Source organism: Gadus macrocephalus, chromosome 11 (assembly GCF_031168955.1).
Source record: "Gadus macrocephalus chromosome 11, ASM3116895v1".
Taxonomy (NCBI): Eukaryota; Metazoa; Chordata; class Actinopteri; order Gadiformes; family Gadidae; genus Gadus; species Gadus macrocephalus.
The window spans coordinates 13,655,358-13,670,112 of NC_082392.1; the positions used below are offsets into that span (position 1 = coordinate 13,655,358).

Consider the following 14,755-nt stretch of genomic DNA (forward strand, 5'->3'; position numbering starts at 1 on the left):
GTTCTAATGACCTACTCTGCCTTAGTTATTTAAAATGGTGAATTGCTCCTTTGTGACCTGCTTGGTTTACAAAAAGGTTTCAAAATGATGTATTTAAAATGACATTTACTGAGTCAGCCTCCATCCACTGTATAGCAACCTATTCATGTTATCTAGATAGTCTTTTTGGTACGTCTTTGGGTCTTAACATCTGGGCTCCAGCAGATGTTGAGCCACCAAGCAGGCACCAGTCTGTTGTCTTGATCCTGCAGGTCAGTCAAACCCTTCCTGGTTTCCATCCATTTCCAACATGAAACAATAAATTAATAAAAAAAAGAAAGAAAACAAAGAAGAAAATGTGGTGATATGTTTTCACAAAACGTATTTTGTGCCACCATGTCATTACCTCATTAAGGCTAATAACCAGTGTAAGTCACTAATTACAGCCACAACACAAACACACTCCAATCGGTATTTGCATATTGTAATTTTCTAACACTCATGTGGCCTGGGCTTGTAATTAATGCTTAATGCTGTCCTGATTAATGCTAGGGCTTAATTAGCCTACAGCTTACACTAGCAAGTAAGCTGACGGAGCCAACATCCTCTCTCCCCCTCCCCCTCTCCCTCTCTATCCCTCCAAAACTAATAAAAAAATAATAATTATGTCCGGCTAATGATAGCACCTGCCCACGCCCGTGGGCGGTGTAGGTGGGTGGTGCACAGCAGCTGACGAGTGATATGCACCAGTTAGCACGGAGCACCTCAGGCGTCCACCAAGTGCTGAACCGGCACCCAGTACAGTGACTAAAAGATCCTAACTAAGACAGAGCTCCTTCAGTACCGACCCCAGGTCCGTGTACACATGTACGTGAGGTGCACGTAGTGGTCCGTTAGACATCTTGCTCAACGGCGCCTACCGGTTAGAACACAGACATAGGGTTGGATCCTCTAACCTTGTGGCTGGGTGTCAGGCACCCTCACCGCTAGACTAACCTGCTGCCAAGTACAGCACGGCATCAAGTTAAGAAGAACTACATGAAGAACAATATTATATCTCAACATAAGGCGAATTCGAGTCAAACTTGTGTCTACTGTTCCGTTCATTGGGTGCCGTTGTGGGCTGTAGCATCATAAATCTCCGGCCTATCACGCGGGGCCTGATCACTCGTAAGCTGAACGTAAACCTATTTCACGGGTGTCTAGCAGCCTATTAATCACCATGTTCCGTCGAGATGGGATCTCGTTGGGTTACGGCATTACTTGACTGGACTTAAATCCATTAGGAAACCACTTAGTCCCACTGTGAGCAATGCACAATACTTTGGCATGCGGAGGCAGCGCATGAATTAGCCTTGATAGGGCCATAAAAATAGAAATTACGTATTCCGTCGTATAGTTTGAACATCTACACGTATGGGTGGATGTAATTATAACACCTGCCCATATTGGTAGGCCCTCCTGAATGGCTCTCCGTGAGTTCATGAACTTTAATCCATCCGTAAAAGTTATGATCTATCCATCAATTAAATAATAAAAATTAAATGGAATTTAATGAAGAATTGAAAAAATAAAAATAGAGGTTGGTCCATCGCCAGTTCTAAGTGAATACTCAGTGTTACGTTTGGAAGCGTATCTATGGTCACATATGTGGAGGGGACCTAACAGTGGCCACGCCCGCTCACCTTCCCCCACCATGGACACGCCCACCGACATGCCCATGAACTTGCTCTTGGTCCACACGTGGGTGTTGACGCACATCTTCCTCTCCCGGCACTCGCAGTAGAACCCGGACACCGGCGGGTGGTGGGACACCTGCTCCGCCACGAAACGCACGTGGTAGCAGTCAGAGTTCCCCCCGTCACCACCACCACCTCCTCCTCCTCCTCCTCCTCCTCCTCCTCCACCTCCTCCTCCTCCTCCCCCAGAGCTGCTGCTGGTGCTGCTGCCGGTGTTGTTGGTGGTGGCGTTGCCCACGTCACGTCCTGACCCGCGCTGGGTGCACCCGACCGGGGCCGTGGGGCCGGACGTGGGGTTTGGGGCGGAGCCGGGTCCCGTGCCGCAGCCTCCTCCGCCCTTCCGGAGGAGGGGCCGCCCGCGGTCACAGGGCACCGCCCAGGAGCAGTGGAAGCTCTCCCCCAGGATGGGGTTGTAGGGCTTCTTGGCCACGGCGCCCTTGCGGCCCTCGTGGAAGGCGGTCAGGTAGTACTCCACCAGGCGCACCATGCGCTCCTCGGGGCTGACGCCCCACGTGATGGACAGGAACATGTCCGGGTGCGCCATGAAGTTGGCGTACATCTCCAGCAGCGAGCGCTTCTCCAGGATGAAGGTGGGAAGAACAACCTGGAGGGTGAGAGACAGGTTAGACAATGAACTGTTTACTCTCTTAGATCTCAATCTGGAATCCAGCTGGGTTCTACAGCTGTACATTCTAGTCAGTCAGAAACAACCCTAGCCGTCCCAGTTTGTAATCAATGATCCAAAAACTAGGCAGAGCTCATTTTTATGTTGAACAAGCTCTGATTGGTTACTGATGACTCACGTTTATGTGAGGTTTAGCCGAGTTTAGCAGATATGGAGAGTTCTAGATAATGAGGTTATAACATATATATATATATATATATATATATATATATATATATATATATATATAATATCTCTAGAAAAAAAAGCCCCCCGAGAGTGTTTTACTACTATACACTTGTACATATGAATCAATGCTATTGACAGGAAAATCCTGTTCAATGTAAGACTATATCTCTCATTCTTTCTCTGTGTCGCTCATGCAAACATGTTCAGACAAACACACACACACACACACACACAGATCACATAACTAGCAACAGCTCTTGATAAATCAATGCAAGCCCATCATGTTAACTCAGATAGAAGGCTGTGCAACGTGTGTGTGTGTGTGTGTGTGTGTGTGTGTGTGTGTGTGTGTGTGTGTGTGTGTGTGTGTGTGTGTGTGTGTGTGTGTGTGTGTGTGTGTGTGTGTGTGTGTGTGTGTGTGTGTGTGTGTGTGTGTGTGTGGCATGCACGTGGGAGTTCAATGGTGCAACAGTCAACCCTCTACTTCATCCCTGCCTGACAAACATCATTATCTCCATCCATCCATTGGGTTGGCGTCTCTCTCTCTCTCTGCAAATTGTGTGGTTCATGAGTTATGCTATATTAATGATATTGTAACCTATTCCCTTTCTTTAGAAATGTTCACTGCCACTTTAATTATGTGACAGGGATGAACTACAGATCTGCGAGAAACATTGTTTTCATGAAACAAAGTAGGCCAGCAGACTTGTGAAACAAAGACCCATCAATAGGAGTGAGCGTCGAGGGGAACACGACCTGGCGGCCTGACTGATCTGCAGTCATCGTTCCCGTTCGTAAGAGAACCCTCAACACAGCTGGAAGAAGAGGATCACAGAGAGAGCCTCTCAAAACCCACTGAGTTACATCAACTCCCTAACCCGCCGTTATGCAACCAGCATGCAATCAGCCTGCTGTTTTCTCTCCCTAATAGACCCATCGATGGAGCCGTGCCAGGGGGGCCGCGATACCCACATCGATCCCCCCTCTCAGTGGGGGGGTCATGCATCCATCGGGAATGGAACATGGCCAGGCTGGACGCTGAATAGATGTCTACATGCATAGATGCATAGATGGATTTATAGAGGTGTGGATTGTTGAATGAATTTTATCGTACATATAAAAAAGTCGTTGGAGGGCGGGCTGAGGGATGGGTGAAGGATGGATGATGACATGACACTATCATCATAACTATGTCAATAATCCTAACTATATCATAACACTATCATCATAACTATGTCAATAATCCTAACTATATCATAACACTATCATCATAACTATGTCAATAATCGTAACTATATCATAACACTATCATCATAACTAAGCTTGTGTATCGTGCGTGCTCCATTGACATTATGTTCCCACAGCTGTGATTCATAGGCCTCACACACCGGCCTTTGTTTCCTTGCTTCATTCATGTTTTACTTTGTTGACACAACATCCCCTCCCTCCCTCCCTCCCTCCCTCCCTCCCTCCCTCCCTCCCTCCCTCCCTCCCTCTCAGCCATCTATCGAGCTCCGAACCAAAGTTATGATAGCCTTTTTCTTTTTTTATTTAATAATCTGACTTTTGACTTTTGTTTTCAACTTCAGTTTAGCTTTAATCACTTTTTCTTATTCATCTTTTTCTTTGTAAAGCCTTTTTTTTGTCAGAAGGTGGTTCACTCACCCGCGTGAGGTCCATCCCCAGCTTGAGCTGCGAGAGGAGGTGCAGGATGACGCTGCGCTGGTCGTCCAGCACGCCCAGCTCCTCCTCGTCGTTGTCCTCCGTGTCCGTGGTCTCCTCCCAGGGGTCCGGGGCCTCCGGGGGCCCGCCGGTCTGCTGGCTGGCCCGCTGCGGCGCCGGCTGAGCCTGCTGGTCCATGATGACCGGTGGTGGAATGAGAGGAAGGCAGCTTGAAATTGAATTCTCAACGCGGTGAGATTGGAGTGAGAACAAGATGATCGTTCGGTTGTTTCTACTCTGTTCACTGAGCTCTGTGACAGGGGCCGCCTGCAGAACGGCAAGAATATAATTAAGTATTAAAGTCTCGTTGACAATCTCAAAGGTCATATTGTTTGCTCCGAGACCAGAAAAAAGGTACACGTTTGAAACAAAATGCATGATATTTTGTTTGCAAAAAGAAACTGGTGTTGAATGTGCTTCTTCTGTAGGAGTAGAACATTTTAATGAAGCGTTCCAGTTAATCTGTCAGTGAATTAGAGTAATATTGAATGAGCCAAGGCATTCCTGATGGTGTACACGTGACTAAGCTGTGCCTTCCCACGTCTCCCTTCCTCTGCACCCTAATGTCTCCCTCTCTAACCCTACATCTAATGTCTCTCTCTCTAACCCTACATCTAATGTCTCCCTCTCTAACCCTACATCTAATGTCTCTCTCTCTAACCCTCCATCTAATGTCTCCCTCTCTAACCCTCCATCTAATGTCTCTCTCTCTAACCCTCCATCTAATGTCTCTCTCTCTAACCCTCCATCTAATGTCTCTCTCTGTAACCCTCCATCTAATGTCTCCCTCTCTAACCCTACATCTAATGTCTCTCTCTGTAACCCTCCATCTAATGTCTCCCTCTCTAACCCTCCATCTAATGTCTCTCTCTCTAACCCTCCATCTAATGTCTCTCTCTGTAACCCTCCATCTAATGTCTCCCTCTCTAACCCTCCATCTAATGTCTCTCTCTCTAACCCTCCATCTAATGTCTCCCTCTCTAACCCTCCATCTAATGTCTCCCTCTCTAACCCTCCATCTAATGTCTCTCTCTCTCTAACCCTCCATCTAATGTCTCCCTCTCTAACCCTACATCTAATGTCTCCCTCTCTAACCCTATACCTCATTTCTGTCTCTCTTCCCCTATACCTGATGTCTGTCTCTCTTCCCCTATACCTAATGTCTGTCTCTCTTCCCCTATACCTGATGTCTGTCTCTCTTCCCCTATACCTGATGTCTGTCTCTCTTCCCCTATACCTGATGTCTGTCTCTCTTCCCCTATACCTGATGTCTGTCTCTCTTCCCCTATACCTGATGTCTGTCTCTCTTCCTCTATACCTAATGTCTGTCTCTCTTCCCCTATACCTGATGTCTGTCTCTCTTCCTCTCTACCTAATGTCTGTCCCGCTTCCCCTATACCTAAAGTCTGTCTCTCTTCCCCTATACCTAATGTCTGTCTTTCTTCCCCTATAACTGATGTCTGTCTCTCTTCCTCTATAACTGATGTCTGTCTCTCTTCCTCTCTACCTAATGTCTGTCTCGCTTCCCCTATATCTAATGTCTGTCTCTCTTCCCCTAAACCTAAAGTCTGTCTGTCTCCCCCCATACCTAAAGTCTGTCTCTCTTCCCCTATACCTAATGTCTGTCTCTCTTCCCCTATACCTAAAGTCTGTCTCTCTTCCCCTATTCCTAATGTCTGTCTTTCTTCCCCTATACCTAAAGTCTGTCTCTCTTCCCCTATACCTAATGTCTGTCTCTCTTCCCCTATACCTAAAGTCTGTCTCTCTTCCCCTATTCCTAATGTCTGTCTTTCTTCCCCTATACCTAAAGTCTGTCTCTCTTCCCCTATACCTAATGTCTGTCTCTCTTCCCCTATACCTAAAGTCTGTCTCTCTTCCCCTATTCCTAATGTCTGTCTTTCTTCCCCTATTCCTAATATCTGTATGATTTATCCAGGAGAAGGGAGCCATTGAAAGAAAGCCAGTAATGTAAGGAAGCCCACTTAGTCCCCAAAGCACTACAGGGACAGAAAGGAAAAGCGTTTTATTTACTTCACTCCGTTGTTCGGTTTCTCTCTCCCCTTCTCGGCGGGAGGTTTCTATTCACTCTAAAAGCACGTCAACACGAAGGAAAAGGAGAAGCCAGCTATATGCCCAAAGGAAGCTTGTAGCAGAGGAATGTTAACCATGCTAATGAGGCCCCTTTAGGCTCATCTATCATATGCACGCTGTAAATATGACTCTCTAGACTTTTATTTTGCTGACAAAGTTTATGACATCTAATTGTAAATAATAGAACAGTGTTTTTGTCTCTTCCCGTTTTTTAATTAGTCAGTCTTCAGTGCTACCAATAATAATAATGAGAGCCATACAGAATAAGATGAACCTACATGGAATAATAATAATAATTCTAGAGTCAATTGCCACCTTCAACCCTTTTGTTTAACACTCATTCATGAATTGTTGTAATTGCGATGCATATTTCCATTTCAACAAACGACACACAACCCTCACATCATATAAAACCCAGACGCCAGCCTACAGAAATCCAATTGATTCGAATGTTGGCCGGTAGGAGGCTTGGTAGAAGCTGGAGCCCCTGGGGTTAACACCTCACCAGCGCCTCCACTCAGTCACAAGCCAATCCTTCCATCACCCAACCCGTCCAAAGGGAATTACATTACACACACACACACACACACACACACACACACACACACACACACACACACACACACACACACACACACACACACACACACACACACACACACACACACACACACACAAACACACACACACAGCAGGTAGTTATAGCTTGCAGTACAAAATTCTCTCTAAGTAATTTTTCAAAAATACAGAAAAACCAATCCAAGCTTTGTTATTCTGTGCTAAGTTAAACACACACTCAGGCTGCCTGGGCTCAAAGGACCACTATGTTCACCCTAGGGGGCAGATGAGGTAGTCGATATGGCATCAATTGTTTTGTCTCTCTACTACCTGCCCTGGGTTACCCCCAGAAGCTTCCAGATTCCTTGTGAGGGTTGGTTTGTCTGTTCCAGCACTGAGGTCTGCTACTACAGATTAATATTTCATACTTCAAGGGGCTTGGCCCAGAACGGGCCTCCGTACTTGCTTCTCACAGCTCCCCTCCCGTCCCCTCCAGAGTATTTCAAGGATAAAACCATGAATGAGGACAGGAGCAAAGAGTGCTATGATTGTGTGTAAGCGTTAAGATCCGGTTTTGATTGAATCCGTACAAAATCTTATGAGGCGTGTCTTTGTGAACCTTATCCACAGACAGCAGGTACGGATACGTCTACAGATAAGAAAGGTTATTAAGAGAGATATTGAATGTTTTTCCTTTGGACACGTGTCCCTGTGGTGAGACTCGGCCCCCCGGGGGCCACACTGGAGCTCAGTAAAGAGAAGCTTTTGTCCACTTGAAGGATTCCCTCAGCCTCAGCCAATAGAACAGTCTGTCTCGCAAGAGCACTCGTGACCCTCTCAGAGATAGCCTTCTTTAGAGACACTTTGCTTCCGAAAGCCTGCAGCGTCTGCGGCCTGCATCGTGGTGATTCAGAAAACAGCTGTGGTTTGGACGCTTTGTCCAACATTATCTATACGGGGAGTCTCGTTTATAGATTTAAAGTTTCCAAACTCTTTTGTCCATCTGTAAGCATACAGAAATGTGTCTTCCGCCGCAGATTAATGCAATTGGTACAAGCTCTTCCCTGCTGATGTTGTAATAGCCAGGCCTAACATCCAATCACCACAGCGTGAATGCAGAGTCTCTCATTGTTTGTTTCTATTACCAATCAGCAATCAACCGGTTTCACCACAGTTCCTGTTCTCATTTAGTGGAAAGTGAAAGAGTAACGCCTAACTAAGTAATTATTCAGTTGGAATGTGAATAAAATCAAACTTTATCTGCCCTATCCCTGAAATGTAAGCATATATGATTCACGGAACCAGATACACATTTCCTAATTAAATCGGTCAAATTAAAACTTTAGTCATATATGTTAGGAGGCAGGTTGATTAACTCATTAGAATTGTATGCGTTTATCAAACATTGATATGGTTATAGAAATCCTTGTTCTATATACATTAGGGAATAAAGAAAGGGTTTATAACTTACAAATACAATTGATACAAATATAAAAATAATACAAATCCACCTTGAAGAAAAAAGCAAATCAAACCCAACATAACTGAAACTGGCTTGTTTGTACCTGCTGATAATGCTCTCCATAACTCTATTTCTTCCTAACTCTCCCTAACTCTCCCTCTCTCTTTCTCTCTCTCTCCCCAATTCTCTTTCTCCCTAACTCTCTTTCTCCCTCTCTCTCTCCGGAAACTCACTCTCTCTAACTCTCCCTCTCTCTCCCTGACTCTCCCTCTCTCACACGCTCCCTGACTCTCCCTCTCTCTTGCTCTCCCTAACTCTCCCTCTCTCTAACTCTCCCTCTCTCCCTAACTCTCCCTCTCTCTAACTCTCCCTCTCTCCCTAACTCTCCCTCTCTCTAACTCTCCCTCTCTCCCTAACTCTCCCTCCCGCCTGTCCTCTCTCTCCTTCTTATCTGAGGGCCCAGTTCCCCAGTGTGTCCTGGATCAGGAAGTTGATGATAAGCTGCTGGTCTGTTCCCACAGTCTGCCCACCAGAAGTGTGTGTGTGCAACGCTCACACACAAGCGCACGTGCTTTGTCCCCCCAGTGTCCTTATAAGGTCTTTCCCTCTCACACAAACACACACACACACACACACACACACACACACACACACAGACACACACACACACACACACACACACACGCACACACAAACACACACACACACACGCACACACACATACACACACACAAACATACAAGCACTCATCCACAACCCACTTATACACACTAAGTTAAGCTGCAGAGTTCAACTGTAGCTACAGAGGACACTAATGTCACCACGTGAACATGCCAATACTCCAAGGCAAATACAAGCTCGAACACACACACACACTCACACACACATAGACGCACACACACACACACACACACAAACACACACTCACTCACGTTGCGTGGCAGGCACGGAACCAAGGCCGGCTTGTTGGAAGTCCTGCTGGATCTCATATCCACCATCCGGTGAGAGAAGATGGGTGATGGACACAGACACACACACACACACTCACTCACTCACACACATGCACAGAAGTAGCCTTGCAAGGATCACAGCGCTGGAGCCAGTAACAAGAGCGAGTGATGGAGAGAGGAAGAGAGGAAGAGAGGAAGAGGAAGAGGAGAGAGAGTAACGACATTGAGGAAGAAAGAAGAAAGAAAACGGAAAGTATAGAAAAGAAAGAGAGAACCAAAACAAACTCAACCAAAGAGGGGGATGGAGAGAAGAGACAGACCCGAGCGCAGTGGTAGTGGTGCCTTCTGTGCTTCTGATAGGCAGATCAAAAGTGATGCTGAAAACCCCCCCCCCCCCCCACACACACACACACACACATTAACACACTCCTCTTCTCTTCTAGGCCCCTCCCCTCCTCTCCTGTACACACTGGACTGCAGCCCCTCCCACCTCAGATAGCGTGTCCGCTCCAGTCCCTCCTCCCCACAGACCCCTCCCACCTCAGATAGCGTGTCCGCTCCAGTCCCTCCTCCCCACAGACCCCTCCCACCCCACACTCTCCCCACACTATTCCCCCTCCTTCTCACCAGTCTCTTTCTTTTTTTCCCTGCTATCACTTCACCCTCAGCCCACGACAAGGGTTCGACTCAGCTCCTCTGCACGTGATACAGGAGAATACTTAATGAATGGGAGTGAATGGGGGGGGAGTAAGAAGCATGACATTTATTTCCCTCTCTATGTGAACCATCGTGTTCACGCAGCACGGACACAATGAAATTGTGTAATATGAGCCTTTTTTGACGTAACCTTTTGGAATCGATTTGCAGGACTGCATGGATTAGAACGTGTGATCTCAAGATGACCACCTCCATTCCATCCTTTGAATTTCATCAATTCAATCACTGCTTTTCAGAAGATAAATTTGAATTGTAAGGTTTAAGGCGATTTAGGTAACACGCAAGAGTTGCAAAGAGAGGGCAGAGCGAGGTTTTGAAACTTTGAAAACAACCACTGCTCCTTCCCACCCTGCATTTCACGCACCTGTGATTGACAGGCAATTGACAGGCAAGTTCCGCAAATCATTCTCAGAAGAGACGCCTTGCCAACAGCAACTAAATGGTCAGAAAAGATCTAGGAGCCGTAGAAAATCGAAATAGTCTCATACGGAGGCAGGCGTAGTCAACTCAAATTGGATATTTGGTCCCAGAGCACTTCACTCACTTAAAGCTGACAGACGGCTATGCCTAATTACATTCAGATCATAGCTCCTACCTACATCAACTTTTAATTGTTAAAAAGTTGATGAAAATATAGGTAAACTATATAGAATTCAGCCTTAAAATAAACCCATTTGACGTTTCTAAAGACAGTGAATGGGGCTGGACTCAGGAGGCCATCTTTCTTGTCAGCTATGAGGTGTGTTAAGCCACCACTACCTAATATAGAATGGGAGTTGGAGACTTTATGGGTCACTCAGTAGAACATTTTCCTCGCTCTATTAAATCTGAAGTGTGGATGTTCTCAGGGGTGCAACAGAATAGCAGATAAAGGTGTTCTTAGAGTCGTGTATGTTCTCCAAACATATGGAGCCAAATGAGGCTGGTCTGTGGGAGTATGAAGTGTGAAGGCCCCTGCAGTGTGAGAGCACTGCGGGGGCCTTCGTTCAGCACTTCCTGCCCCTGTGGATAACCTCAGGACCCCCGACCTCCCTCCCTCAAGTCCCCTGACTCCCTCCCTCAGAGTCCCCTGCCTCCCTCAGAGTCTCCTGACTCCCTCCCTCCCTCCCTCAGTCTCCTGACCCCCTCCCTCCCTCCCTCCGTCCCTCAGAGTCCCCTTCCTCCCTCCGTCCCTCAGAGTCCCCTTCCTCCGTCCTTCCCTCCCTCAGAGTCTCCCTCCCTTCCTCCCTTCTTCAGAGTCCCCTTCCTCCGTCCTTCCCTCCCTCAGAGTCTCCCTCCCTTCCTCCCTTCCTCAGAGTCCCCTTCCTCCGTCCTTCCCTCCCTCAGAGTCTCCCTCCCTTCCTCCCTTCCTCAGAGTCCCCTTCCTCCATCCTTCCCTCCCTCAGAGTCTCCCTCCCTTCCTCCCTTCTTCAGAGTCCCCTTCCTCCGTCCTTCCCTCCCTCAGAGTCTCCCTCCCTTCCTCCCTTCCTCAGAGTCCCCTTCCTCCGTCCTTCCCTCCCTCAGAGTCTCCCTCCCTTCCTCCCTTCCTCAGAGTCCCCTTCCTCCGTCCTTCCCTCCCTCAGAGTCTCCCTCCCTTCCTCCCTTCCTCAGAGTCCCCTTCCTCCATCCTTCCCTCCCTCAGAGTCTCCCTCCCTTCCTCCCTTCTTCAGAGTCCCCTTCCTCCGTCCTTCCCTCCCTCAGAGTCTCCCTCCCTTCCTCCCTTCCTCAGAGTCCCCTTCCTCCGTCCTTCCCTCCCTCAGAGTCTCCCTCCCTTCCTCCCTTCCTCAGAGTCCCCTTCCTCCATCCTTCCCTCCCTCAGAGTCTCCCTCCCTTCCTCCCTTCTTCAGAGTCCCCTTCCTCCGTCCTTCCCTCCCTCAGAGTCTCCCTCCCTTCCTCAGAGTCCCCTTCCTCCGTCCTTCCCTCCCTCATGGTCCCCTCCCTCCCTCAGAATCCCCTGCCCCTCTCCCTTGGTCCCCTGCCTTCCTCCCTTCCTCACAGTCCCTGCCTCCCTCCCTCCCTCCCCCCTCAGAGCCCCCTCCCTCCCTCCAGGTCAGTCTCATCAGGGGTGTTTAAAGCCAAAGCCTTGTGTGTTCCAGAGCTGCCCCTCAGTAGAATCATTTTGCTATTTTTTATGCAAATGTTTGTTAAACTGTCGGTTAAGGAGCCCTCAAAGAGTACATTTGTTTCTGCCCTTGTGCGTGTGTGTCTCCCTGCCTGTCTGCATTTATGTGCGCTCATGTGTGTGCCTCTGCGTGCCTGCGTGTGTGTGTGCGTGTGTGTCTGTGCGTTTGCCCGTGCGCCCGCCTGCTCTCCGTGTGTGTGTGTGTGTGCGGTGTGCGGCCATGTGGAGCTCCGCTCCCTGTTTTGCTGATCCCCTGTCCCATGACCTGTCTCCTCCCAGAGTTCTGGTCAGCTGCAGGCGCTAACACATGACCGGCTCCGCCTCGCTGTGGGGAACACGGGGCCACTGTACATGGGAGTGTGTGGAAGAGCACACGTGGTCTAAAAACACATTTTAAGGATGTGTTTGGAGAACAGTGGGGCCACATGTTGCATCCACATCGAAATTAGAGCGAAGGGTGTAGCCGTAGAGGGCGAGGTTATCTGTAAACGTTGTGTACAGACAACGTTGTGTACAGATAACTCAATAGAACTTCGGGAAACGGACCCTCATGAGTGTTTAAGTCAGGCAGGGTCCCCCCAGTTGGAGCTCAGCGGGGTCTGGTCCCTGTCTAGGCCGGTGCACCACTGAACCCAAAAGTATTGGCGTAAACATTGTATTGTCTGTTGTTAATGTGTTCACATGCCATTTTAACACTTTAACACTACTATAAATATCCCTCAACTTTATAGCTTTTTTTTTTTCATTGGACACGTACCACTTCTCACCATGGCACATTAACACATCGTTCGCACTGTCTATTTTTACACAGCTGACAATTGATTCCTCAGAGTTTAATTATCTTAATTAAATCCCAGTGATGTGGGATGAATTCTTCTAAGGCCGCTCTCCTCCGACCCTAAACTGTCTCGGCTGCTAACATGAGTCTGATTCTCCACCAGGCCGCCAGTGAATCTGATTCTTTACGAAGAAACCAGTCACACCGATGCCCTTTGAAAAGGGAAAAGTCTAAATCTGTGTCTCGGCCGGCCAAAAATAAACGCATTCAAGTTCTCATTCCTGGCCCCAGGCTGGAGCCGTGGGTCAGGGTGACGACTCATCTAACGTTTGGAGTGGATTTGGTTTTAAACAAGGGACTGCAGACGCTTGCACTCTACTATAAATATCAACGAAGGGACAACGGTCGAATCAGGTTTAATAGGCAAACTTTTCTCAAAGTGCAGATAAGGACTGATAAGTGAAAAGACAAAGTAAAGATGAGGGGTAATGCACGGAAGTAAAGTTGCCATTGTCATGGCAACGGGTTTCTCATCTCATGACCTCACCATATTACTGTTGCTGATTATATTTCACTGGAAAAAACGGAATGGGTGAGTCAAGTCTTGTCCCACATACGCTTATCATAGAAGTTATGTGTGTGTGTGTGTGTGTGTGTGTGTGTGTGTGTGTGTGTGTGTGTGTGTGTGTGTGTGTGTGTGTGTGTGTGTGTGTGCGTGAGTGTGTGTGTGTGTGTGGCATGACAAGAAGCAGGATTGATGATGAATAATAAAAGAGGTGGGTGGTCATCGGGGAAGAGCATAAAAATAACGTTTTTCCTCAGGAGGACATGGAATATTCCATGGAATATTGAATTGGAATGTATCATTGTGTCAGCCCATAGCAGAAAGGAAGTATCCACTGAAACTAAACAAGGTGTGTGTGTGTTTGTGCGTGGTTCGATCCATTCCCTCCCCCAAACAATTTGCATACAAGGACAACGTTTTTTAACGTTTGATCAGATTGGTCAACTTCGTTTTCAAGAAAAACTCCATTACTTTTAGTTGATAAACAAAAGGCATTCTTAACCTTTTGATGACAACTTTAAGGTTATGAATCATGCATTGCATATTTATTCTGGAGTATGGGAGAACAGTTCTCCCAGATGATTTGAATCCAATCTCCCCCACTCGTTGTTCTTTAAAGCCACAGTATAACATCAGGGCTGTTCTTTTTCTTAGCTATTAATGCTTATTTTTAGGTCATGAACAAGCAAGACCTGAGCTCTCCCATCAACCGGAAGTAAGTAGCCAACGGTTCATGCAATTTGTTTTGTGTAAAGAGCCCCATATGAGCCCCTAAACACACGGCCCTACTGAACGCAGCTCTAATGTAGAACACACCTGCTCCCTGTCCCCTGCCTCACACCGCCCGCTCCAACACCCACGCCGCAAGGGTGTCTCTTAAAGGGACAGGCTGCACACCAATATAAACAAGTGGAATAACGATCACCAAGCTGCATGTCATCATATTACTAAATAGGTGGTTGCATCATGGTAATGCAGCTCTTCCTTCCCCTGTCATTGGGAGGAATGGAAAGGAATCCTGAAAGACACTTTATTCGGTGTCTTGGTTTATTTACTGCTCTTTACTGGGATTTAGGAGGCCAACGTCATGCTGAACCTCACCCATCGGTGTCCGTCCGGTCGGCTTACAACAGCATCTCACTGGATGGGAACAACTCAGTGTAAACCCAGCCATTATTGATAGTCAGCCTCCAAAGATTCAGAGCTGGTGGGAACCCAAATACGAAGCATCTCCAACAGC

General features: G+C 47.5%; 1 protein-coding gene across 1 annotated transcript in view; it reads right to left on the minus strand.

Annotated features, from left to right (window-relative positions):
• LOC132467529 (oxysterol-binding protein-related protein 11-like) overlaps positions 1-14,755 on the minus strand; it is a 47,183-nt gene that overhangs the window by 6,483 nt on the left and 25,945 nt on the right. Inside the window, exons 8-9 of the mRNA XM_060064860.1 lie at positions 4,237-4,419; positions 1,665-2,322 (exon numbers count right to left, since the gene is read on the minus strand). Of these exons, the coding sequence (XP_059920843.1) occupies positions 1,665-2,322; positions 4,237-4,419 (841 nt within the window). The remainder of the gene's footprint in view (positions 1-1,664; positions 2,323-4,236; positions 4,420-14,755) is intronic.